This window comes from Equus quagga, chromosome 10 (assembly GCF_021613505.1).
Source record: "Equus quagga isolate Etosha38 chromosome 10, UCLA_HA_Equagga_1.0, whole genome shotgun sequence".
NCBI classification, from domain to species: domain Eukaryota; kingdom Metazoa; phylum Chordata; class Mammalia; order Perissodactyla; family Equidae; genus Equus; species Equus quagga.
In genome coordinates this window covers 24,240,172-24,265,624 of record NC_060276.1, presented here as the reverse complement: position 1 = coordinate 24,265,624, position 25,453 = coordinate 24,240,172, and the positions used below count along the sequence as shown (strand labels likewise).

At 35.6% G+C, this 25,453-nt stretch overlaps 1 protein-coding gene across 1 annotated transcript in view; it reads right to left on the bottom strand.

Annotated features, from left to right (window-relative positions):
- Positions 1–25,453, bottom strand: part of TENM1 (teneurin transmembrane protein 1) — a 526,446-nt gene that overhangs the window by 239,036 nt on the left and 261,957 nt on the right. Inside the window, exons 7-10 of the mRNA XM_046672513.1 lie at positions 10,473–10,672; positions 8,599–8,809; positions 3,776–3,877; positions 2,195–2,389 (exon numbers count right to left, since the gene is read on the bottom strand). Of these exons, the coding sequence (XP_046528469.1) occupies positions 2,195–2,389; positions 3,776–3,877; positions 8,599–8,809; positions 10,473–10,672 (708 nt within the window). The remainder of the gene's footprint in view (positions 1–2,194; positions 2,390–3,775; positions 3,878–8,598; positions 8,810–10,472; positions 10,673–25,453) is intronic.

Below are 25,453 nucleotides of genomic sequence, written 5' to 3'. Positions count from 1 at the left end.
AGCATTTCATGGGACATGTGAAAGTTGATTTCCAATTTTCTGGTCTTCCCATACCAATAAGATGAGACTAAAACAACTTACCATGATGAGGATGTATGCTTTGGATTACTTTTCCAGCAATAGAAATAGACTGATACAACCTGCCATCATTTGCAAGACTGGCCTAGTTATAGGGTGTGGCTTGAGGGCATGGAACAGAGTTAAGTGTAAGTAAGCATTATTATAATTAGTATTACTGCCATTACAATTAGCCTGTGATCTCAGAGTCATTAGCACAAGGTTCTAATACCTGACCTAACCAGTAAATAAATACTAGAAGGTACATCTAATTTGATTTCGTTTGTTATTTGGAGGAAGAGGGAAAGTTTGAAGTATGGAATATTGTTTTAGAAGGAGGCCATTTTGTTATATGAAACTACAACAACAATTTTAATAAACAATAACATTTAACTTAACACAGTTTATTTTATTAAAAGGCCACCTTCAGCGAATAAGTAAATCACACTTAAATCAGAGGCACAAAACCATATGGCTGAAGGGGCCAGGCAGGTAGCACACATGAAGATGCGCTGGATGTAACAAAACAGAGTATGTTGTGAATGAACTGAGAGCAAGCGTCCACTTTAAAGGAAGCTGCTGTTACTTGGCTCCAGTTGACTGCCACCAAGTGGGAACATGGGCTCAGCGTTATTAGATTTTCTAGTTGTTCAAGAGAGGCTAGAAATGGAGATTTTTATATGACACTTCTCTATTTTTAAATTTTGGCAAATAAGTCACATTAAACAAAAACAAAAACAAAAACACCACCACTACCACTAGTGAACCAAACAAAACCCATCCATAGGCCCAGTTCAGTCTGTGGGCTCCTGGTCTGTGATATCTGACTTAAAACATCTTTTTCTATTGTGTTTGAAAAGTTTACACCGTTAAAAATGGTATTCCTTGTTATCTTGGTCAATCTACAAATTTTCTTAGTGACCCCTAGAAAGCAAATTTAAGCTAAGTCCTTTTTCAACTGCTTACAAAATTTAAATCAGAAGGGTCTAAATTAATTACGTTAAACGTTTTTGATGGCAAATTGTAGATGTTGTAACAGACACCATTTTTTGGGTGAATGTGTGTGTCCATACAGCATCTGAATTTACAACTTAAATATAATGATTGCAGTTGGATCATCATAAAGACAATTTCCAAATGTAACTTAGGAACTCTGGTGCCTTGTCTAGGCCCCACGCCATTCACTGGAGCAGATACAATCTTCATACCAAAATTCTACTATTGCTAATGGGAAGTGGAAAAGCTAAAGTCTTGCTTGCTCATGGAGCAGAATGAGATTAAACCCTTTAGAATGCTGTGTAATAGTCTTAATGAGCCATCTTTAAAAAGCAATTATAGTGCATTTTCAGCAGCCTCTTTCCTGAACAACGGTTGTGATGAGACTATCTCCCATGGTAATGGTTTAATATTATTTCTGAAACCAGTCTTATTTGAGGAATGTGGCATGAAAAAATTCTGTTTACTAGTAAACTTATTTTCCAATGTGTCTCTTTAAATGATAAAACTATTGCCATTTCAAAATATGATATGTGTGTGTGTGTGTGTGTGTGTGTGTGTGTGTGTAAAGGCTCCTTTGGAATGAATTTTAATATAAAGGCACTGCCTTAAAACCCATTATTGGTAAGTTTTATTCCTTAGGTGTGGAGGTCAAGTTTCAGCATGAGGTATAAAAACAAATAATATAAAGCAATAATAATAATGGTAATTAGAAATCACTCCCAAAGAAAACATTTACAAAATGGTCCTAAATGTGCCTATATTATTATTTTTATTATGTGCTTTAAAGTAAGATGTAGCCTAGTGCACCTAGGAACAGTGAAAACATATGAATTAACACCTAAAATTATCAGTATGGAAATTCTCAAGTTAGAAAACAGTGTTAAAACGAAGGGGGAAATGCCATTTTTCATTACTGCTCTGCCAGTGTCACAGATCTGGCCTAATGTGAGTAGTAGAGACTGTCAGAAGAGACATGAGCAGCTCTGACTCCAGTCCCCGGCTCCAGGTACTAAGTAGACATGTTGAGCGTTTATGGTTCCCAAAGACCACTTATATCTCTACTAGAAGCATAGAACGACACCTTGGACAATTCAGTGAGAGAAAAGTCTGAAGCGACAGAGTGAAATGGAGCTCTGACCTTCCTCGCAGATTTCTCCTTTGTATCCTGGCACACAGATGCAGACTCCCATGATGCAGGTGCCATGGCCAAAGCACGTTGGGTCAATGCATTGCTCCTCTGGAACGTCGCACTCTGGCCCCTTCCAGCCATTTCGGCAGACACAGTGTCCTTTCTCGTATTCTCCATTCCCACCACACAACACGGGGCACGAATCTGAAGGTTGGCAAATGAACTTTCATGTTCTCATAATGCTTTAAAAATCTCGAAAGTGCAATTCTCCATTGATTCTTGCATAATATTTCAGGCAAAAATTTTTTACCATTTCTGTCTTAGCCTTTATTAAATAGGCATGTGTTCATGATTACAAACAAAATTGCCGTCTTATCGAAGTGGGATCAAGATAAATTATAAAAATAGCCTGAGTGGAGAAATTATGTCAAGCACTTGCTTTTGATTCCACCATACTTTTAAACAATTATTATTATTATCATCATCATTATTCTAAGTTAGGAGTTTTTTTCTCTTACAGTTTTTCTTCTTCAAACAGATGTATATGCTACTTTTAGGAAGAAAAACCTGAAAATTTGAAAAACTGATAAATAGGGAGTCATTCATATTGTAGGATTTTATCTTTTAAAAAATGTGCATTTAAAGAGATATATGCTGGACAGATGTCTACTCCCACAACACACTGTGGAGATCTTCATTAGAACACTTAACTCTGCTTTGTCACTGTTTGTCTCCCTAGTAAAACTCTGGGCTCCTTGAGGGCAGGGCCTGTATCTTCTGTCTTAATTCATTTTTGTAACACTAGCCATCAGCTCCATTGTTACCACCCATCTCGACAATATCTATTATAGTATTGGGAACCTAGAAAGTGAAACGGAATTCTCTGTTGAATAGAATTTAATCTGAAGAAACAGAGTGGCTGAGAAATCTGAGACTAAAGTATTAGCAGACCGAGAACTTTAAGAACACATCGAAAATGAGCAGAAAATATCTCTAAAGTAATGGCTGTAAGTCTATCAGAAAACAATGTGATTTACCTAGAGCGTTTCAAAAATTAAACTATGGGCAAATCTGGGAAACAGTAAAGTTCGGTAAATTTAACTTCTGACTTTCCAGTCATTCCTTTCTAGATTACCCTTTGGGTGATTGCCTACCCCTTTCAGTTTACATTGGTATACATAGGCAGCATTCTACTTTCCCCACTCTTAAAGTCCGTCCATTATAAATTTGTTTATGAAGGAAACAGAAGTATCATGTAGTGGTTGAGTCGGAGGATCTAGGTACAAATTCCAGCTGTTAGGTTACCGTGGTTAAGTTACTTCACCTCTTTGAGGCTGTTTCTTTGCCCATAAAACTGGGATAATAGTAGATCTACCCCGTTGGGCTATGGTAGGAAGCAGAAATTAAAAGAGGTAACGCAAACAGTGCCTGGCAGAGTAAGTACTCAACTTTTGGTAGTGGTGGTGCGGGGGTATTGCTGCTATTGCTACTGCTACTACCACCACTACTACCACTCCTCCTCCTATTAATAGTGCTAATAATCCTGACATCTATTTCCATAAATCAAGCAGAACAACAAAGCATCATTACCTCTAGCACAGTCAGGCCCAAGGAATCCTGGGAAACAATGACAATGGCCAGAGATACACTCTCCATTTCCATTGCAATTGGTCGAACAGTCATCCATTATTTCTATTAATGGAAAAAGAAAAAAAATCAACAAACCTCCAGGTTGTAGAGCCTGAACTTTTTAAAATTGCAAGAACTCTTGGCCTATAACAACCTTGCCCTCTGCTGTCCATGGAGCACTTACTATTTAAAATCAGATGCACACACGGTACCAAATTATTAAAAGGGCCCTGGAATTGCTGAATTGGCTATTTAAGAGTGGAACTAAAAACCAACCTCATCTGTAAAGTGCATCAAGGGTCTAGATGAATTGTATTCTTATGAGACATTCATGATAAAGCTAAAAATGTACTAAGATTATAGGACATTTCTCAAAAGTAAAATGCGCTTAAAAATGTAACCCAGAAGTCTAAGCCTACGGTTTATTTTTCAAATTTGAGTTATAACAAATAAATATTTCTTCTCTAGCACCTTAAAATGTTTAATCTACTATCTTGACAGATTAAATATGATAACCAGTATTTAATTTTCATTAATAAGTGGCAGTGGAAGCCTTTTAAAGTAAGTGTTCATATTATATTCACCACCACTAAAAGCATTAGAATCTAAATATTTTGTTGATAAACGCTTTCTTGACTGTAAATGCCTATCAGTTCTCTACTGCTAATTTCCCTTCAAACCATTCCTAAAGAATAGGTTTTAGGAGAATTGAGAAGGCTTTGAAGGTGCCCATAAGTAGTTCTGGTGACACAAAGATGTGCAGTGCCACAGAACTTTGATAAATCTTGTGGTAAGCAACTTGACTGGAAAGGTATAAAGTTACACGAAAGTCAGTCTCTGACAATGACATTAAAAATGGTTTCTAGTTTAAAATTGTATTTGAGTATAATAGCATCAAATTCCAAGTCCATGAACTATTATGATATGTATGCTTTACTCTTGTAGTTTAAAAAAATCATCTTCTCATTAGTCTTTTCTGTAAATTTTCCATACTTAGCATTCTTGGATTCTGAGTTTTATGTTCTAGCCCATTAAACTCACACTTCTCATATGTACCAGCTTTTCCTTTTCAATCCAGATTGTCTATTTCATCTGGTTTCACTTGGATAAGCTTTTTGCAATTAGAAGGAGATATTCTAGGAAGTGGTCTTGGCATCTTCCACTAAATTATGAGAATTTATAACAAGGGTCAACAAATAATATTTCTTCAATTCTGGCCTTCTGACCACCTGTATCAGTAGGATCACCTGAGGCTCTTAAGATGCAGATGCCTGGGCTTCACTCCAGATTTACTGAGTCTGTCTCTGAGGGACGCAGCCCAGTAATCTACATTCTAACAAACACCTCACGTGCCCCTCCAGGTGCTCACCGCATTAAAGCATTGAGACCCAATGCTAGTAACCTTCCATAGTCAGAGAACTTCTGATCTAGACTTGGAGTTCTGCCTTGGGCAGAATAAAGCAAGAGGAAGAAAGCAGTATCTAGTCCATTTTGGGGATTTTTAGAAAACTGGGAATGAATCCAGTGGCCGTTGAATAGCCACCCTATTATCAATCACAGTTTGATACATCAGATTGTGTTTTGCAGGTTTATGATGGTCTGTTCTCTGATCCCTGTGTTAGAAAACTTAACTGGATAAGAAACTGACACATGTCATTTGCTGAACTACAACTGGGCTGGCAGGAATGTACTATCTGACAAAGAGTTAACCATTTTTAACTCATTAAAACATTAGTTATTTTCATAAAATCATTAATTTATTTAAAAGGTCATTATGAAAAGGCACAAGGAATTTTTGTTTGTTTGTTTCACTCAGAGATGGAACAATTATTTCTCTATTTTCTTATCTGGCTTTCTTGCCCCAAGCAGCGGTGGCAGTTCTTAAATCTACATTTGGATTTCCCCTGCCCTGGATGGTTAATAGGAGGCCATGGAGGAAGCTTTCAAAGGTAAATATAGTTGAATTTAATTTCACACCAGATTCTATTGACAGCTTTATGGTAGCAGCCTTGTGGGAATGTAGCAATTGTAGAAAAAAAATGTTTAATAAAGTTTGCTATCAAAATAAATAAAAATCCCTACATCTTATTGACTTGTCTAGGAGACGTCCCTGGGCCCACACTGCTGCACAGAGCTTAACATCAGCAATGTAAACGAGAAGAGAAGGCAATATAGGAGGTTTTGGAAGCTGCCACCTCCACTGGGTATCAAAGAAACTTTGGGACAGCCCAGGGACTCCCGGAAGAGGATGGCTACAGCAGGAACACATAAATAACTAGTGATGAAAAAGGATGTGTTTTTCTATCTATGTTGGCGTTCAGAAAGCTTTGCCTTATATCTTTTTAATCTTACTTCAGAATCACTTCCTAGACTCCAGTTCATTAGTGTTAAGGATCGTCTTAAAGTTCTATGCTTAAAACTCTGTTCTTATGCAGTCTAAAGCCCCTTGGTATCTGCATCTGCAGTGATGATGAGTCTTGCTTCCGGCAGGTTTTCTCATGGGAGAAACTAAAGGTAATGAATAATCTTAATGAATGAGTATAGTCTAAAGGGCATGGGCTTCGGAATCTGACATACTGGGTGTCTCAAATCTCAATTTTGCCACTTGCTGGCTGTGAGACCTTACCAAATTAGTTACTCATTCCAAGCCTCTGTTTCTTATTTGTAATATAAGTATTGCTATACCTATGCTGTCAAGGTTATGATGAAAATCAAACAAGATAACTGAATGTAAAGCATCTAGTATAGTTCTTGGGGCAGAGTAGCACTCCATAAATGGTATATATAATGTTACAGAGCAGGATGGATGAAATTAGGGGATATTGACAACTCTGTCTGTACTATTGGCAAATTATATATACACACACACATATATATATAGACCAGTGGCTAGCCTATATTAGTCATTCAATAAATGTTGGTTATTAATACTGTCTTGATCCTTATTAGTAGCAGACTAAATATAGTTAAGATCAATCAACTGATTCTAACATGATCACGGAATAGATAAATAAGCAGTATTTAGAATAAAATCATACAAACCTTAATTTGTTTAATCAAATATATTGGCCTCTTTTTACTATGATTAAGATAAAATATAAAAACAAAAAATTAATGGGAAGATTTAGAGTAAATAATTTATATACCTTTGGTTTTTTCAGAAATTTACTTGGATTTTCTTGAAGTGGAATTGTAGGAGAAATGTTTTTGTTGCTTCTAATCTTAAAAAGACAACAGAAAAGTAAAGAAATGGACTTGCATAAGGAAAAAGCAAATATCTTGTTGCGTATGAAACTGGCAGCTTGATATCTGGATAATCGGAGTTGTATCTCAAAGGTTAAGCTCTTTTTGGGAGGAAGTAAAGGACAGGAAAAAACTCCAAGCATGTTTTTGGGTCTATTGATTATTGAAAGGTTAATAGTTTGGTTAGTGTTTTAAGGTGAGCTTAGTGGTAAGGACAACAGGAAGAAAGAAAATCTTATTCACAAGTATTTTAGATCTCCTAATTGCTCTGATTTCTTAGGAGAAACTCAACCTCTCATAACTCATTGGCATTCATATTATCAAAATTGGGCTTTGATAGAAAAGTATCATAACAGGTGTATCTGTTGAATCTACCCCACTAAGTCTGCGAGTGGCAAAACAATGTCGTGACTTAAAATATTTTTTTCTAACTTAGCAAATATTTTCTCTTTTGAAGATATAGGATCAGCGGAGTTTTTCTTTAGAGGGAAAAATCATCAGTATATTTTTATCTTTCTGGTTATTTTAGAGGAAAATTTTTGATAATCTTATGGCCGGAATACCATTTTTTACTGAGGCAAGGTCTTCAGCATCAAGTAAAAATAGAACATAATTGTTATAAAGAGCAGATGGTATATCTATTAACAGTCAACACATCTTCCTAAACATATGGTTGAACAGGTTAACTAAACGATAAAGTGGTGAGAATTGTATAGAAAACTGACAGCTGTAAAATATTTTCCCTTCTTTTAAAAGACATGTGTTTTAGGGAAATTCACACAATAAAATAGTGTGTCTATGAGTTGTTTACCCTCAGGGCTCTAAAATTGCTAAAGAGCTCAGCTTTATTCACACAAAGAGTCATGGGGAATGAATTCACCAAAAAATGACAAGAGTGAGATGTCTCTGATTAACTAGGGTGAAAGCGAATAAGAGTGTGCAGACATTGTATTAAAAAGAACATGTTTTAAAAGGCTCTGAGCACACTGAATGAGTCATTGTGATGATTTTTAAACTAAACAATTTCAAAAAAAGGGCTTTGAATGACCCAAGTTATTATCCTTAGCACTCTTCTCTAAATACTCTTAGGTTGTATCTTGAAACTGTAATGATTCCAGAATGAGCTGCTCTAAGGAACTGGGCTGATACTAGTTTTTCCATTTTAAAAGGCATTTATTTGCTTTTTCTTTTCTAATAGAAGTTGAACTAACAGGGTTTCTCTTGTTTATTCCCTTCTTCACTGAAGTTGTTCATCTAGGTAGCCTTGGTAATAATATTATCCAAGTAATTATTTCTCTTGAAAACATGGCAAGTATCCTAAACTAGTAGCAAATAACGGAGCATTTAGAAAATCTCATTCAGAATTTAAACAACATTAATGACAACAACAATGTAAGCCTTTTTCACAGTGATCTATCCTGAATAATGACTTTAAGGTAGAATGAGCAACAAGTTTAAATAACATCTCTATCACATTCGTCAGTGACTGTGTCTTTCTAGAATTATACTGTCAATTCAAAATAATAGCCAAGGCAGCATACCAATTGCTGTAGTTAACACGAATACTTGCTCCATCTTTTTTCCATCATTGTAAAATGCCAGATACCAAGGCCCTTGGTCCATATACTCTATGAAACCTGTCTCCTGCAGTGAGGTTAAGATCAGGTTCCGAGGGGAGTGCTGGGTATCATCAGAGGCTTTGGAGTCTTGCTTGACCAGTTGCTTTCCATCCATGAGTTTTACAAAATCAAACTGGAACAAATACAGACACAAATATCAGCCACTACTTTTACTCCTAGACTGCGAACATGTCTAACTTCAGTTGCTCTATTTCATATTTCTTTGCTTTGGAGGCGGGCAAAGTAGAGAAGGTTAGTCATACATATATTTAAACCCAAAAGCATATTATTAACTCTGAGCAAAGAAACCTCTGTTGTATTTTCAAATGCTATAAACTTTTCAGTCTGGGAATATTTAAAATAATTGTTTAAAAAGAAATAAACCAAGAAATAGAAAAAAATCTTGTTTAGTATTATGCAAGAGAATCTTTGATATCTTCGAAAGTGAGATTTCAACTATCGGATAGAAGATACTTGAAACCACATATTCCCCTCAAAATGTTACTATGACCTTCTCTACAAATTAAAGAGTTTTACAGTTTTTAAAACAAATAAATGAACAGTCATAATTTGACAGCATTCATCACCATTTACTACCTTTGTGGTAGCATATTTAAATATTCAAAGGACCCTTCCTTTTTGTCCCTAATCAGGGGACAAGCACATGGCACACATTTCCTTGGACTGTTTTTTAAGAGTCACATTTGAATAGCATTCCAATTCCCTGCCTATTCTGAGCCAGAGGGTAAGGTCTGGACTACAGATCTATCTGTTGAAAAAAAAACCAAGCCCCAGGTTCTTATGATTCCTTATGCTACTTCCTAGATGGAGCAAGGCCCCAAATGGGTTCACGTAAAGAAGAGATAATAAAAAGAAAACGAGAGAAATGAGGTGGCTAAAGTTTATGGAAGGGCTTTGTAAAACCACAGAGGTTTTATGTATTTGAGTTATTATTAACAATTGTTGTTAGTGCCATGGAGTCAGTTCCGACTCCTAGCACCCCTGTGTACAGCAAAGCAGAACCCTGCCTGGTCTTTTTGTGCCATCCTCTCACCTTCTGGCGCTAAATCAGACAATGCTGCTGCTATTCACAGGGTTTTCATAGCCAATTTTTTCAGAAATGGGTGGCCAGGTCCTTTTTCCTAGTCTGTCTTAGTCTGGAAGTTTCGCTGAAACCTGCTCACCATGGGTGACCCTGCTGGTATTTGAAATACCGGTGGCATAGCTTTCAGCATCACAGCAACACACAGCCACGACAGTACGACAACCAATGGATGGGGGTGTGGTTCCCTGACAGGGAAACAAACCAGGGCTGCGGTGGTAAGAACATCAAATCTTAACCACCAGACCACCAATGATTAACAGTAACAAGGAAAAATTTCTACCTGTAAGATAAAACTTTCCTTTTTTGACTCATTTTCCTTATTGATTTGCATTCCTTCCTTGGGGAAAGGGTTCATGGATGTATAGAACCAGCCAAAGGGGTGTGGGTGCCAAACCTAAGTAAGATGAGGGGGCTGGGAAAGCTCATGATCATCCTGTTCCAGGAAGCAGAATTCAAGTTTCAAGAATATTTTCTTAACCTTCCTTTTCTGAATCTTCTCTGCTAAATGCTATTCCTTATTTCTCAATGCCATGTTTTAATTCACTTGAGGGTGATTATTCTGGATATTTGCTCATTACAAAGACTATCTGCCTTTACCTTTGAGTCCCACACACTTTGCAAGTCATAAACTCTGAACTATTCATCCCACCACACTCTAAAAGGGTCAAGAAATACCTATAACATCAAATACCTGTGTGTGTGTAGGTGGGATGTTTCTTCTGCCATAAATTCCCAGCAGAGAGTCCTTGGCTAAAGAAATATTGAATTTCAGATATATAGGATGGTGGATGGTAATCTGGAAACGCCAGAATAAGCCAGGTGGGATGGTCTGCATGACCTGTGCACCAATGTCAACTTCTCCGGTGTCTATTGCCCGTCCCTTCTGAAACACTGGTTTTAAAGGTAAAGAAAATTACACATAATATTAATCTTAATTTATAAAGCAATGGTATTTAGTTTTTCAAGAAGAGATATATCAAAATGACTTACTCAGCTCTGTCTCCCTCGCCACCCCGCCCACCTTTCAAGGCTTTACCCAAATTAAATATCTTCCAAGGAGCCTTCCCTAACCAACCACTATATCAGTCTCTCCCTTCTCTTAAACTCCTATTGCATTTATTTCCATCATTTGATTCATTTTAAACCATTATCTATTGAGTGCTGTCTTGGTAGCTGCAGGAGATACAAAGATAAGTAGAATGCAGTTCTTGCTCTCAAGGAGCTTTAAATGTGAGGGAGGAAGTAGGACAAGTACACAAATAAACACATTGTAAAGGAAAATAAGTGCTCTGGTTGTTCAAAGGAGGGAAAGGTATTTGGTTGGAGGATGCTCCTCATTCCTCGCTGTCTCTATCCGCTTTATCTTCCTTTATTTTTCTCTTTAGCCTTATCACCACCTAAAATACCATATGTTTTACTTATTTATTGTTTGCTGCTTGTTTTTTCCCAATAGAATATAAGCTCCATGAAGCTGTGGCTGTTTTGTTCATTACTTCATTCCCAGTAACTAGAAGAATGTAGGCAAACAGTATGTGATCGGTACGTATTTATTCAATAAATGAATGAACGAATGAATCAGAAAAGGGTATTTATGGGAAGTAGTATTGAAGATGGGCCTTAAGGGAGGGAGAGGATTTCAACAGAGCTGTTGGGAAGGATGCTCCATGTGGAAGGAACAGCGTGAACCAAAACCAAGAGGAGGGAAACTGTAAAGCCAAGTATGCTTTACTTGTGTATGTGTAGATAACGAAGGGCAGTTGGAGATAGGGTTGGAGGGAAATGATGGCATCATATTCTATAGGGCCTTGAATGCCAGTCCTAAAGTGTTTATTTGGTAAAGGATGGAAAGCTATTAAATGTTTTTAGGAAGAGGGGAGAGGTCTGGGCATATTAGAAAGGCTAATCTTGAGGCAGAAGGTAGGATGATTTAGAGCAGGAAGACACAAGAATGATATAAGAATTATGGGACAATAATTGAGGTGAAATGACATGAAGATCTAAATTTAGGGTGGGCCCAACAGCTCATGTGGAAAAAGTATGTTTCAGACAACTGTGAAATGAACAAGTGGGAGTACATCAAATTAAAGAGCTTCTGTACAGCAAAGGAAACAATCAATAAATTGAAAAGGTAATCTACAGAATGGTGGAAAATATTTGCAAACCATATACAGTAGTCCTCCCTTATCCATGGGGGATATGTTCCAAGATGCCCAGTGGATGCCTGAAACCTCAGATAGTACCGAACCCTATACAGACTATGTATTTTCCTATGCATACATACCTGTGATAAAGTTTAATTTATAAATTAGGCACAGTAAGAGATTAACAACAATAACTAATGATAAAATAGAACAATTAAAGCAATATACTATAATAAAAGTTAAATGAATATGGTCTCTCTCTCAAAATACCTTATTGTACTGTACTCATCCTTCTACTTATGATGATGTGAGAGGATACAAAGCACACGTGATGAGATAAAGTGAAGTGACTGATGTAAGCATTGTGACATAGCATCCCAGGCAGGACAGTGCAAGATTCTATCACACTACTCAGAATGGTTTGCAATTTAAAACTTACAAATTGTTTATTTCTGGAATTTTCCATTTAATATTTTCAGATTGCAGTTAGCCGTGGGTAACTGAAACCATGCAAGGCAAAACCACAGATAAGGGGGGACTACTGTATCTGATAAGGGGTTAATATCCAAAATATATAAAGAACCCAGACAACTCAATAACCAAAATCCAATTAAAAAATGGGCCAAGGACCTGAATAGACATATTTCCAAAGAAGATATACAGTGGGCAACATGTACACGACAACGTGCTCAACATCACTAATCATCAGGGAAATGCAAATCAAAACCGCAATGAGATATCCTCACACCTGTTATCTTGGCTATTATCAAAAAGACAAGCAATCAAAAGTTGGCGAGAATGTGGAAAAAAGGGAACCCTTATACATTGTTGGTGGGAATGCAAAATAGTACAGCCATTTTGGAAAATAGTATGGTGGTTTTTCAAAAAATTAAAAATAGAACTACCATACCATCCAGCAATCCCTCTCTTGGGTTTATGTCCAAAGGAATTGAAATCAGAATTCCAAAGAGATATTTACACACCCATGTTCACTGCAGCATTATTTACAATAGCCAAGATATGAAAACAACCTAAATGTCCTTTGATGGATCGAAGAATAAAACAAATGTGGTATATATATATACACACACACACACACACACACAATGGAATATTATTAGGCCATAAAAAAGAAGAAAATCCTGCCATTTGCAACAACATGGATGAATCTGGAGGACATTAAGCTAAGTGAAGTAAGCCAGACAAAGATGGATACTGTATGGTATCACTTATATGTATAATAAAAAAAAAAGCCGATTTCATAGAAACAGAGACTAGAATGTGGTCGCCAGGGCTGGAAGGAGGTGGAAATGGGGTGATGTAGGTCAAAGGGCACACATTTTCAGTTATAAGAAGTTCTGAGGATCTAATGTAGAGCACTATAGAAGATCTATAGATCTATTAGACCTATAGATCTAATGTAGAAGACTATAGTTAATAATATGATATTGTATACTTGAAAGTTGCTGAGAGTAGATCTTAAGCATTCTCACCACTGAGAAAAAGAAGAGTTGACTATGTTAACTATGTGAGGTGATGGATGAGTTAATTATCTTGATCTTAGTAGCTATTCTACAATGTATATGTACATCAAATCATCACATTGTATACCTTAAATATATAGAAATATATCTTTCAATTATTCCCCAATAAAGTTTAAAACAACAATCATATATTATCTAGGAAGTGTAAAACTGGGATATCCTGAAAAACAGTACAAATGTCAAATAACTTCAGATTATTATAAATTAAAAAATCTTATTGTAATTTCAAGCATAAATACTAAAAAATAAAAATTGATTTTTTGAAATAGCATAGAGAAAATAACACTGAGATAAAAATAATTTATCTAAATGCAGGCAAGAAAGGGAAGACACAAACTAGATGGGTCAATTAGAAAACATAAAAGAAGATGGAAGATAAACTTCATATATCTATATCTATAATTAAAGAGCAATGAACTAAATTCTTGTGTTGAAAGGTTAAGAACCATCATTCTGAATTAAAGAGCAAAATCTAATTACATGTTTTAAAAAAATATATATCTAAAATATAAAAAGAGTTATTTATAATAATAAAAAAGTTATTTCCCTAGGAAGAAAACAAGAAAAAAGAAGGAAAGAAGGAAGAAAACAATATAAAGGAAGATTCTATAGCAGAGCTTCTCAAACTTGAATGTGCCTAAGACAGGGGTCTTGTTAAAATGCCAATTCCAATTCAGTAGGTCTGAAGTCAGATACGTCTCACAAGTTCCCAAGTAATGCTCATGTTGCATGGTCCACATCCCGCAGATTGAGAAGCAAGGTTCTTAGGACACTGAGACACTAGGTGTGGGGGCCAAGAGAGGGTCAAAACTGACCCCAAGATTATGAGTTTGGGCGACTTAGTGCTGGTAGCAAAAATAAGAAAACTAAAAGGAGCTGGTTAGTGTGAAAGGATGTCGAGTTTGACCAGTCAGATCTTTATTATTTATTGCCATATTTTCTAATTATTTCTGATGTGTTACTTTTATATAGGCTTCTGTGGATTTCTTTGTTATGGGATGGTGAGAAGGGAAAGGATGGAAGAGGAGGGGCAAGAGTTAGTCTGCCTTGATTTTAAGCAAGGAGGATTACACCTCAGGAGGGAAAGTTCAATTTGGCCTCATTTCACACTGCCTTTATATTTTTCAGCCGTTAACTCCTTCTCCACACCAAACACAGTTAAAAAACACACATGGTCTCTGTCCCTTGTGTTCACTCGCTATAAAATTAACAGCCCATTAAGAAACACACCTGCAGTGGCTTTATTCAGAGGCCAATGCCTTGCAGCTTTTAACTCCCTAAAATACCTCCATTATTGCTTTTTGTGTTAAGGCCAAGAGTAATGACTATTTTAAGAATGTTCACTGTTAACTGTTAATAATAGATTTCAAATGCAATTTTGAACATAATTATGTATTACAGGACACATAATTTTGTGGAATTGACATTTATAATAAAATACGCCCTTTGAGATGATAAATGACCAACTGAGGTCCTTATTTTTCACTGAAAGTTACTATTTTCCATGTGGGACAGAACAGTTTGGTCCTCAGAGGGTTGATTATACATTTAACTCTTAGGGTCCTGGAGCTGACAAATGTCTTCAATGAGCAGGAAATTAGCAGATCATGTTTATGTGGACACTTCTGTTCTCAACTTAATGTTCAGTTTGTTTAACTGCTATCCTCATTAGGGGCTTTTATCACTTCTTAAAATGCATCATTTGGTTGTACAAACAGCATTATAAATGTAAAACAATTTAAAATGTTAGAGGTTCAGCAAACAGTATTTTAAAGGTGCTACAAACAGGCTTTAATGAATACAGGACACTGTCATTTTAAAAAATCAGGGCAAAACTGGCTGATGGACATTAACTTTTATATATGAGTCTTACCAAATACTATACTATCTCTTCCTTCTGCACTTTATAGCATCATATATTGTCTTAATGAAGCTACTTAAATGTTATTCACTAAATCAAAAGAAACTCGTGAAGTTGTGTTGTTGAAGTTTCCTGGTTACAAGCATTAATAAATATCCGAAGCATATATACATAAGTCATTTATAAAAATGATTTTAGAAGAAGACGGTCTTGCCCATTGAGCGCATGCATCACAGTTAAGACAAGGAAGGTGAAGAGACATGACAATACCAAAGAACATGTGGACTATAATTTAAATAAAAATAGCAAAGCAAGCTAGTTGCAGCAACTTGGTATTAGAGAAGAGGAATTCTCACAGCTTGCAGAAAATTTCTGAGTCTCTAACCTTTTAGAGCGTCATGCGTCAGAAAGGAAGATATCTCTCTGTTACCAATCTACATCACTAAATAGGCTGCTCCATGTTATCTTCTCCCAAAGTTAGTTATGGGTTATGATGTAGTGATAATTAGGTTCATATATTAGTTCATTATTTTTCTTATGGTAGCCCAAACTGGGAAACTAAAGAGAGAAAATTAGATGCAGATAAACAATATGTAATGTGATTTTATGAAGAAATTTTGTATCAATATAGGCTAGTGGCATAATTTTGGCCAAACTTAACATTGACTCGGATCCTTCATTTGCAAATTGTCAGCATTAAGGTACAGTTTTTGTAATATTCACGCTTTAATTGGCATTTAATCACTTATTTTACTGAAGTGTATCAGAAGGAAGAACATATTCTCCAGTAACAGAACGCTTCCTTGCACAAATCCAAGGTGAAGAGCAGAGAGCCACAAATCATATCAAACTGTGCAGTATAGTAGTTATCACAGTCTCACCAATATCCACCAATTTAGTCTGAGCTAAACACTCTCTTTATAGGTTACAACACAGGCATCAACTGCTGAGTGGGAAAAAACAATGGCATGTTGAAGGATGGCAAACTAGCTGATGGTAGCTTAGTTCAAAAGGGAAAGGTCAAGCTTCCTGGAAGGTAAATATAGAGGACTGGAATTGGTGACAGACACTGTGTGCAGTGGCTGTATCAACTAAACAAAGGCTTCATTGTATCTAGACTCAGACACATACCTGAATACTAATAACATGATTATTGATAACATTGTCCTCATAAGATAGGGGGTAAATAACTATATTCTGGACATATACATGTATTTATTTTTTTCTACTTAATATAACTAGACTGGATTCAATGATTCTGTGCAAAACTCAGTGGAATATTAACAGAAGATACTGACACATGGTCATTAAAAAGATCCCACTATCGGGTCCTTGTGTAAAAATGACTAGGTTAAAGACTGTGTCCATAACTTTAATTTTTTAAAGACATTTGCAAATTCTATAAAAAGTGTCCAAGCTAAGAAGGTACTGCTTTAACTGAAAAGAATGTTGTCCACAGAGATGAAAAAGAAATTATGCCTTAAGACCATATTTACCCTTCACCTAATCCTATGGCACATTCAAAATCTTCAAACGACATAATCAAATGGCTTTGGTATGGTCTTTCACCTGACTTAGTCCTAGTGTGTGTCTCATGATTTAAGTACCATCTTCTTTGTGTTCCTTCAAATATAATAATTGTTTCACAGTAACAAATCTCTGTGAAGTTTAGATCAGCACTTGGAGCCAAATGAGGAGGTGAAATCAACCCCTATTCCCAGTGATCAAAAGCTGTGAAAAGATGAAAAGGGGACAGAAAAAGCCTACCCTTTCCATCTATGTAGCCTTGTACAATTTTCCTTATATAAACTGTTGAAGAAAAACATGTATTCAACTCTCAATTCTTCAGGGATAGATTTTCCACATTGTGTATTACACACTTTTTTAATATCCATTATACAACCCAGGAGAAAGAAAAGGAAGAATGAAACTTGTACATAGTAGACACTTGGTAAATAGTGTTTGTATGAATTAATAAAATAGTAAGCTTGATAATTTATTAAGTAATGTTGATAGCTTATTTTGACATTTCAGTACAAAGTTTGGTGGAAGGAAGAATTGAAACCATCTACACACATAGACCTTTGGGAATTAACTGTGAATAAAATATGTTTAGAAATAAAATCCCTCTGTCTTACTGACACTGACAATAGATACTTGACTGTGTAGAAAAGTCCATTAACTAATTTTACAGTTGGTAAGTACATTACTGTGTAAGTGTAAACAATTATATCCAGACACTGAAAGACTTCGGATTCCAGTACAGTAGCTTATCTAGTATTGCATACATCCCAGACAGAAGTGAAATGGCATTGTTGAAATGTTGCCCTTAATTAAAGGACTGATTTTGAATTGCATTTTGACTCTGTATATCTGTTTGTTGAATATATATAATTTAAAAGACATAATTCTCTTTTTAGAAGGATTTCTTTAAATTTCTTTGCAAGAACTTAGTTTCCTTAAAAAGCTTTAAAGTTTCATAGTTCTTCTGGTGTGGTCTATTGGCCATTAAGTAGTATTCAGAAGAATTAGTTTCCAAATTTAAGGCTCTCCTAACTTGATATACAATCTCACACAGTGACATACAAATTATGTTTATAGACTCTCAGTATGCTGAGTACCAATGGTACATGAAGTACTCAGTATTTGAATTTCTTTGGCAAAAACTAGAATGGATATTAAACTCAAATTTATCATCACACTGTTACCTATTCAAACATTTACTCACAGTCATGAGTCAACAAAGAATAAAATGTTTTCTTAAAAGAAAATAACATTACCATTTACAAAAAAATATTCAAAGATTAGTGAATCAATATGGACACATGCAATGAAACATCCAAAAATTAAGGAAGCCATTTCTGTTTTACAGTACAATCAAAAAATTTAAAAACTTCGGAATAAATTTAACAAAAGAAGTTGCAAGACTTGTATACTGAGAAATACAAAATATCATTGAAAGAAAAGAAAGAAGACCTAAATAAATGGAAAGACATCTATGTTCATGGATCAGAAGATTTACTACTGTTAAGATGACAACACTTCACACATTGATCTATAGATTCAATGTGATCCCTATCAAAATTCCAGTTCCTCTTTTAGCAGAAACAGGCAAGTTGAGCTAAAATTCATATGTAAATTCAAGGGACTCAGAATAACTAAAGCAATCTAAAAAAAAAGAAAACCATTGGAGGCTTCACATTTTTTCCATTCAAAACTTATTACAAAGCTACAGAATCAAGACAGTGTGGTACTGGCATTACAATAGATATATAGATCAATGAAACAGAATTGAGAGTTAAGAAAAGTCACATTTATGGTTAAATGATTTTCAACAAATGCACCAAGACGATTTAATGACGGAAAGAATAGTCTTCAACAAGTGGGGCTGGACAACTGGATATCCAGAAGCAAAAGAGTGAAGTTGAACTGCTCCCTCACACCATATACAAAAATTAATTCAAAATGGACCAAATATCTAGATTTAAGGACTAAACCTATAAAATTTTCAGATGAAAACATAGGCATAAATCTTTGTGACCTTGGGTTTGGCAATAGTTTCTTAGATATGACATCAAAAGCACATATAACAAAAGGAAAAATAGATAAATTTAACTTCATCAAAATTAAAACCTTTTGTGCTTCAAGGGACACCATCAAGAAAGTGAAGAGACAGCTTATAGAATGGGAGAAAATATTTATAAATCATATATTGAATAATAGACTGGTATCTAAAATACATTAATAAGCCTTACAATTCAACAGTAAAAAGACAAATAAACCAATTGAAAAATGGGCAAAATACCTGAATAGATATTTCTTCAAAGAAGATATACAAATGGCCAACGAGCACAGGAAAAGAGACTCGATACCATTAGTCATCAAGGACATGAAAATCAAAACCACAGTGAAATACCACTTCACACCCACTAGGATGGCTAAAATAAAAATGATGGGCAATATCAAGTGTTGAAAAGGTGTGGAGAGATAGGCACCCTCATACAGCACTAGTGGGAATGTAAAATGCTGGAGCTTCTTTGGAAAACGGTTTAACAGTTCTTTAAAAAGTGAAACATAGAATTACCATATGACCCAGCCATTCTACACCTTGGTATATACCCCAAAGAATTGAAAACAGGTATTCTAACAAAAACTTGTACACGAATATTCATAGTAGCATTATTCATAATAGCAAAAAAAAAAAAGGTGAAAATCCACAAAAGATCCATCAACTTATGAATGGATAAACAAAATGTGGTATACCTATACCATGGAATATTATTCAGCCATAAAAAGGAATGAAGTGTTGGTACATGCTACAACATGGACAAACCTTGGAAATATTACGCTAAGTGAAAGAAGCCAGACACAAAAGGCTGCACATTATCTGACTCCATTTATATGAAATATACAAACAAGCAAATCTATAGAGACATAAAGTAGATTAGCGTTGCCAGGGGCTGGGGAGAGGTGGGGAAATGGAGTGACTGCTAATGCCTATGAGGTTTCTTTTTGGTGTGATGAAAATATTCTGGAATTAAATAGTGGAGATGACTACACAACTCTGAATATATTAAAAATCATTGAGTCATACACTTTAAATCAGTGCATTATACAATATGTAAGTTATATCTCAACAAAGCTGTCACACAAATATGGTTACAAGTTATAGATTGACACAAATAGCCCACACACACACATATACAAACTATCATGCACTGTTATGAGAGTTTTGATGTGTTTCCAAGTGGTTTTTAGAAGGTCACCTGCTACTTAGAAGCTGACTGTCTCCTGCCTAGTACTTTTAGAATACATAATTGGTAGCACACAGCAGGAATGCTTATTTTCTATATTTTACACCATGTTAAATGTTTGTTATATGTAGGTTATAATGATCACATCCTTCTGGACTTCTGGGATGGTGAAAGGAGGGCCGATTACAGCTCAATTTATCCAGCTCTCCCTTTGGCATCCTAAAACATAAGTCCCCAGAGGATGGGGCAGTCATGTCTGTCTAAATTCTTGACATCTAGCTACTGCACATATAATAAGACAGCTATATTATGACACACCTATCCCATAGTTGAGAGTAATGAGGGGGTTGTATATCTTCTTGGGCCAGGCCTTGAGAAAGAGAAGCAGCAAGCATAGGCAGCAGCTCTCATATGTTGCCATATTGCTACAGCCTTTGATTTCTGCCTTTTAGGAACTGAGAAAATCTTGAATAATATCAAATTAAAACTTCTCACAAAGAACACTCATTACAGACAGAAATAATAATAATAGTAATAATAATCATAATAGATGGTAGTATCTATTGAACACTTATTGTGTCCTCTTTTGAACTCCTACCTCTCATTTCTCCAATATCAAAATACCCTTTTCATATTCAGTGTGCCATACAATTTGGTATCCCAGTTCATCTCTGAGGGCCCTCCCTCCTCTACTCTCCTGCCAAGAGACATTGGTCCCTTCACGATCTGCCTTCTTGCTAGCATCCTCAATGTCTCCCTCTGTATCGGTTTCTTATTCGTTGTCTTCAAACAAGCACAAGTCTCTCTTCTTTAAAAAAAAAATGAATAAAATAACTCAACTGTCCCTTCATCTAGTTATCATACTGTCACTTATCTCCTTCCTTTCCTTGCCAAACTGTCTCCATCTGCTACCTCTATTGCTTTATGATCCATTTACCACTTAGGCTATTACCACCTGCATTTCCCCCTTACCACTCTATTATTCCATTCTCTTAAATATGTACTCTTTAAAGTCAACTAGGATTGATTTTTCTTGTTTCTCAAGGCCCAGCTCAAACTACTTCTATAATAACAATCATCATTTCATCTTCTTTCTTTAAGGCTCTTAATCGCCTAACCATCTTATTTCTATTTCTATACAACAGTTGGTTGCATGTTATTTTGCATTGTGTGTGTCTGTATTGTAAGCGAGCAGAATTTGCCACCCCAAAATATGCCTTTTTGGCATAAAGAATATTTTAAGCTGGTTATTTTTAAGAAACTGCAGACACAAGAGAAGCTCTGAAAACTGAGTAAAAGTTACCCTTCTGTAAGAGACATTTACATTTATAAGGGAAATCTTCATTTGTAAAGGTGATTCCTTCACTGTATCAGGAAGAGGGGGATGGGCTTATCTCTAGAAACTCTTATCAGTGGAGAAGGCAAGGACTTAAATCTGTGTAATGACCTTACCCTTGTTTATAGTGTTTTACCTGGTCACCTCCCATAACTGACTCCCCACACCTAACATCTTCTTTTGTCTTTAGCTGAAGACCTATTTAAGGTGAGGGTTTCCACCTGTTTGGGGAGTTAGTTTTCTTGGGTCTCTCCCATGTATACAGGGTATATACATGTTATTAAACTTTTGTTAGTTTTTCTCCTGTTAGTGTTTCATGTCAATTTAATTCCTAGACCAGCCAGAACTTATAAAGATGGAGGAGAAGTTTTTCCTCTCCAACAGCTGGCATAGTTGACAGGATCAATTTTACTGGCTGGGACACTGCTCACATTGGGACTGCTACAGCTGAGAGATACTGGAACATTTGACAAAAGCTGACAGAAGGTAATAGTTCTTACCACATCAGTCTCCTGGATCTCTGCCTGCAAAGTCCAATGCAAGTGAGAGGGGCGAGTTTTTCCAAATTTAGATTAGCAGGAGAAAATATTTGTGGAACTAGTTTCTTGGATATATCAATTCTAGTAAAAATTTGGTAAATGAGTACTCTGGGTTTTTATTGATCATTTTTCTCCTAGAGATGGTCACTGTTTTCCTTTGTCCCTGTCTGTTGTGTCTTTTGTCTTGTTCTATGTCTTGAGAGCTTGGCTTTGTGACCAGTGAGAATATTGTTTCTGGTTCCTACCATCCAGAAGGTGCATTTACCAGGGTGCATGTTGGCAGCCAGTTGAATAGACTGAGATTCCTGGACATGAAGTCACAAGCAGCACTCTCCCTGTTCGGCCATGCCAGCTCTCAGGGGAGTTTGTCATAAGGGATCCCAGTCCATAAAGGGCCTTTGTTGTCTCAATCTTTGTTGCCTTGTTAGTGCTAGAAAAGTCCCATTCCAGTAACACCTTCCAGGTGTCAGAGATTAGCAGGTTTGTGACTGGAGGCATTTCACATTCTTCTGGGAAACCAGAGACAACAGTTTGCACTATGCCATTCTTACTGCCTGTGGTAACAAAAGGTATTTTCTGTCAACTATTGCTTTCTTTTTTGTGTTGTTTTGTGTCCTGAGAACTTGGGTTGGCAACCATCACGTTGGGAGCCCCTCAAATTTGGATGGACAGGAATGTGGGTTGTACCCCACTTGTGGCTAGATATGGCTGGACAGAAATGTGGGTTCCACCCCACTTGCAGCTAGATAAGTCTTTCTTTCTTTCTTTTGGTTATCTCTAGGAGTGAACTTTCTGGATCTTGTGAGGGCTGTATCCTTTGCATGATCATGGGGGACCCCTTTTGTCTCTTTGGTTAAGCCATAAAAAGGCTTCTGGTTTGAGTTGGTATTGAGATGAATAGATCCTACTTGTTAATGGCCAGAAAATGGATCTTTTAAATCCGAAAAACTTATAAATTGAAATTTTTTTTGGGGGGGTGGAACTCTGTCTAAATAATTGTCCTGAAGTTCTACAACATATAAATTTTTTGATTTCCATCTTAGTTGGAAATCTCTCTGATATAAAGAAGAAAGATTAGTTGGATGAGCAGGTCAGTCTCTTGATATTCAGGCTACCACTCAATTCTTTGAGGAATTGAAAACAACTGTATTTGCCTTGCAAATCTCTAGAAAACCAGAAATGTGGCTCTAGATGCAATTCAAAAGCTCACCTATAATTACCAATCTCCAAAGCTTGCCTATTTATCTTAAAATGCTTGTAGATATTGGGATGTTAGAACAAGAACTGTCCTGCACTTAAAAATGTAAATCGCCCTAGACCTCTGATAATAGGCAAAAAATGCTCCCCAAAACTCCATCTTGGAGAAAACTCGAATACTTGTGCCTTTGTAGTGCAGATTTTTCTACCCCCATCTTCTCTAGGAAAAAAGAGTAATTCTTTGACATGCAAACTTTAGGGATAAATTTCTCATCGAAAGGGAAAAAAAGAAGAAATTTGGAAATTGGTCAAATGAAAAATCTTAAGTGTCTTCTCCACAAACATCAGTAACTATAAAGTCTCTGTTTGCATTAGTCCATATGTGTCCATATATGCACGCTGTAGATGTGTGATATGTTTATACCTCCAGATGGTACTGCCAAAATTAATTTGTAAAACAGCTCTATTTAGTTGATTTGAAGTCAAGCACTTGTGATGATTGGGTGTTCTAAAACTCTCAGAAATATAGAAACTAACCCAAATGTTTCTCAAGTTCACATGATCTGGGATAATCTTTGGTAAATTAACAGTTACTTAAGTTTATTGATTTAATTAAAACAGATGTCTTCAGATTTATCGGCATTAAATATAATGCAGATAAACAACTTTTATTCTACCTGGGTTTATTAGTCAAAGCAGTTCATGCTATCTCTGTTACAAAATTAGTCAGCAAAAAAAATTAGCTTAGAGTGATGGCTGACTTTGTCTAATGCCTCATGAAGTTTTCATGGGTCATCTAAACATAATTGTTGGGAGCAAGTGATTTAAATAGATATAAGTGAGAAAAGAGTTTTTAGGTGAACTTTTTAGCAATAACTATGTTTTAGGGTATGTGTACTTAATTTGGCTTCCAAAATCTTTTTGGCAACTTGAAACTTTAGAGTTTTGCTAAGATAAATTTAATTACAGGAAATTTATTGACTATCTGGGTCATTTCCTAATAAGATAAAATAGTGAAACATTAATTACTGAACATAAGTATACCTAATTTTGGGTTACTGCAGAGAAACAAAAGATGTTTGGGTCTGTTAGTAAAGATGTTTTGTGCTTTATTGAAAGATTGTACTATGAAGAAGCATATGTTTCTAGAAAATATAAAATGTTCTCATAAATTTTCCAGTCAAAATAATACTGGAGTAACAGACAGTTCACAATGGCTGATTACTTAGTTTTCACTAGAAATTAAAGTTTGTAAGGGTTAAGAATTCTAATATATGTGATTGAAACTACTAGAAATAATATGGGGACATCTTCATAGGCAAGAAAAGTAGGATGTGTGTTTTCAGAAAAAGAACGTATGAAGAATGAAGATGTGCTTTTGTTGAGAAAAATGAAAGCTGTAGAAGGTTTATTGAAAAGGAATCTTTGGAAAGGAATTTTATGCATAGTCAAGACTGGCTAAAATTGAAATAAATGAGTTTTAATATCAAAAGTAAGCTGGTGCAAAATTACAATTTGGTTTTCTCTTTGATAAAAGGGTAAAATTTTTCTGGAATTTTGGTCTGCTTTTGATAACAGATTGTGAAAATTTCTTTACCTTTTAAATAATCTGCCTAGAAAGCAAAGATTTTGTGCTTTATCAAAATAATTTTCTGTTGTTTTTATCAGATCTTTGATTACTTAGGAAAATTGAGTCCTCTTAATGCTGAAAGAGCTAAGTTTTGTTTACTATTATCTAACCTTTTGTATTTGCCTTTGAAATATTTTATTGTCACTTTGGTGAAATGGATAATTGAGTATTGTTTCATAATGATCTATGATCCTATTTAGGCAAATGTTCAAAGTTTTTTGATATTTTTGACAAACTTCGCACACCCAAATTCTAAATGAAGTCTTTTTGATCTGGAAATAATTTTGGGATTTTTCAGAGGGCCCCTGAAACATCTCAAAAGATTTGGTCTCTCTTCTTATAAAAAGAGAGATGTTACACTGATTAGGTTTATTTGATATGTTAAATTACATGGGAAGCATTGTCAAATAAGTGACATTAAATGTTCTTAGATTATATTTGTTTGGATATACGTTATTAATACTAGTGTCCTAGAAATTGTATAAAATTCTTAAAATTCTGATATGTCCTGGTATAATGTTACCTGTCATAATTCTAGTTAGCTTAAATGTTATGTGTCACAGAAATAACCAAATTTCCTTGTCAATTGCATTATAATGAACTCCAATCAGATTTTTAACCATTGCCATTTTTAAGTCCTCTGTCATTTGCAGTTATTGTTTTACTCTGA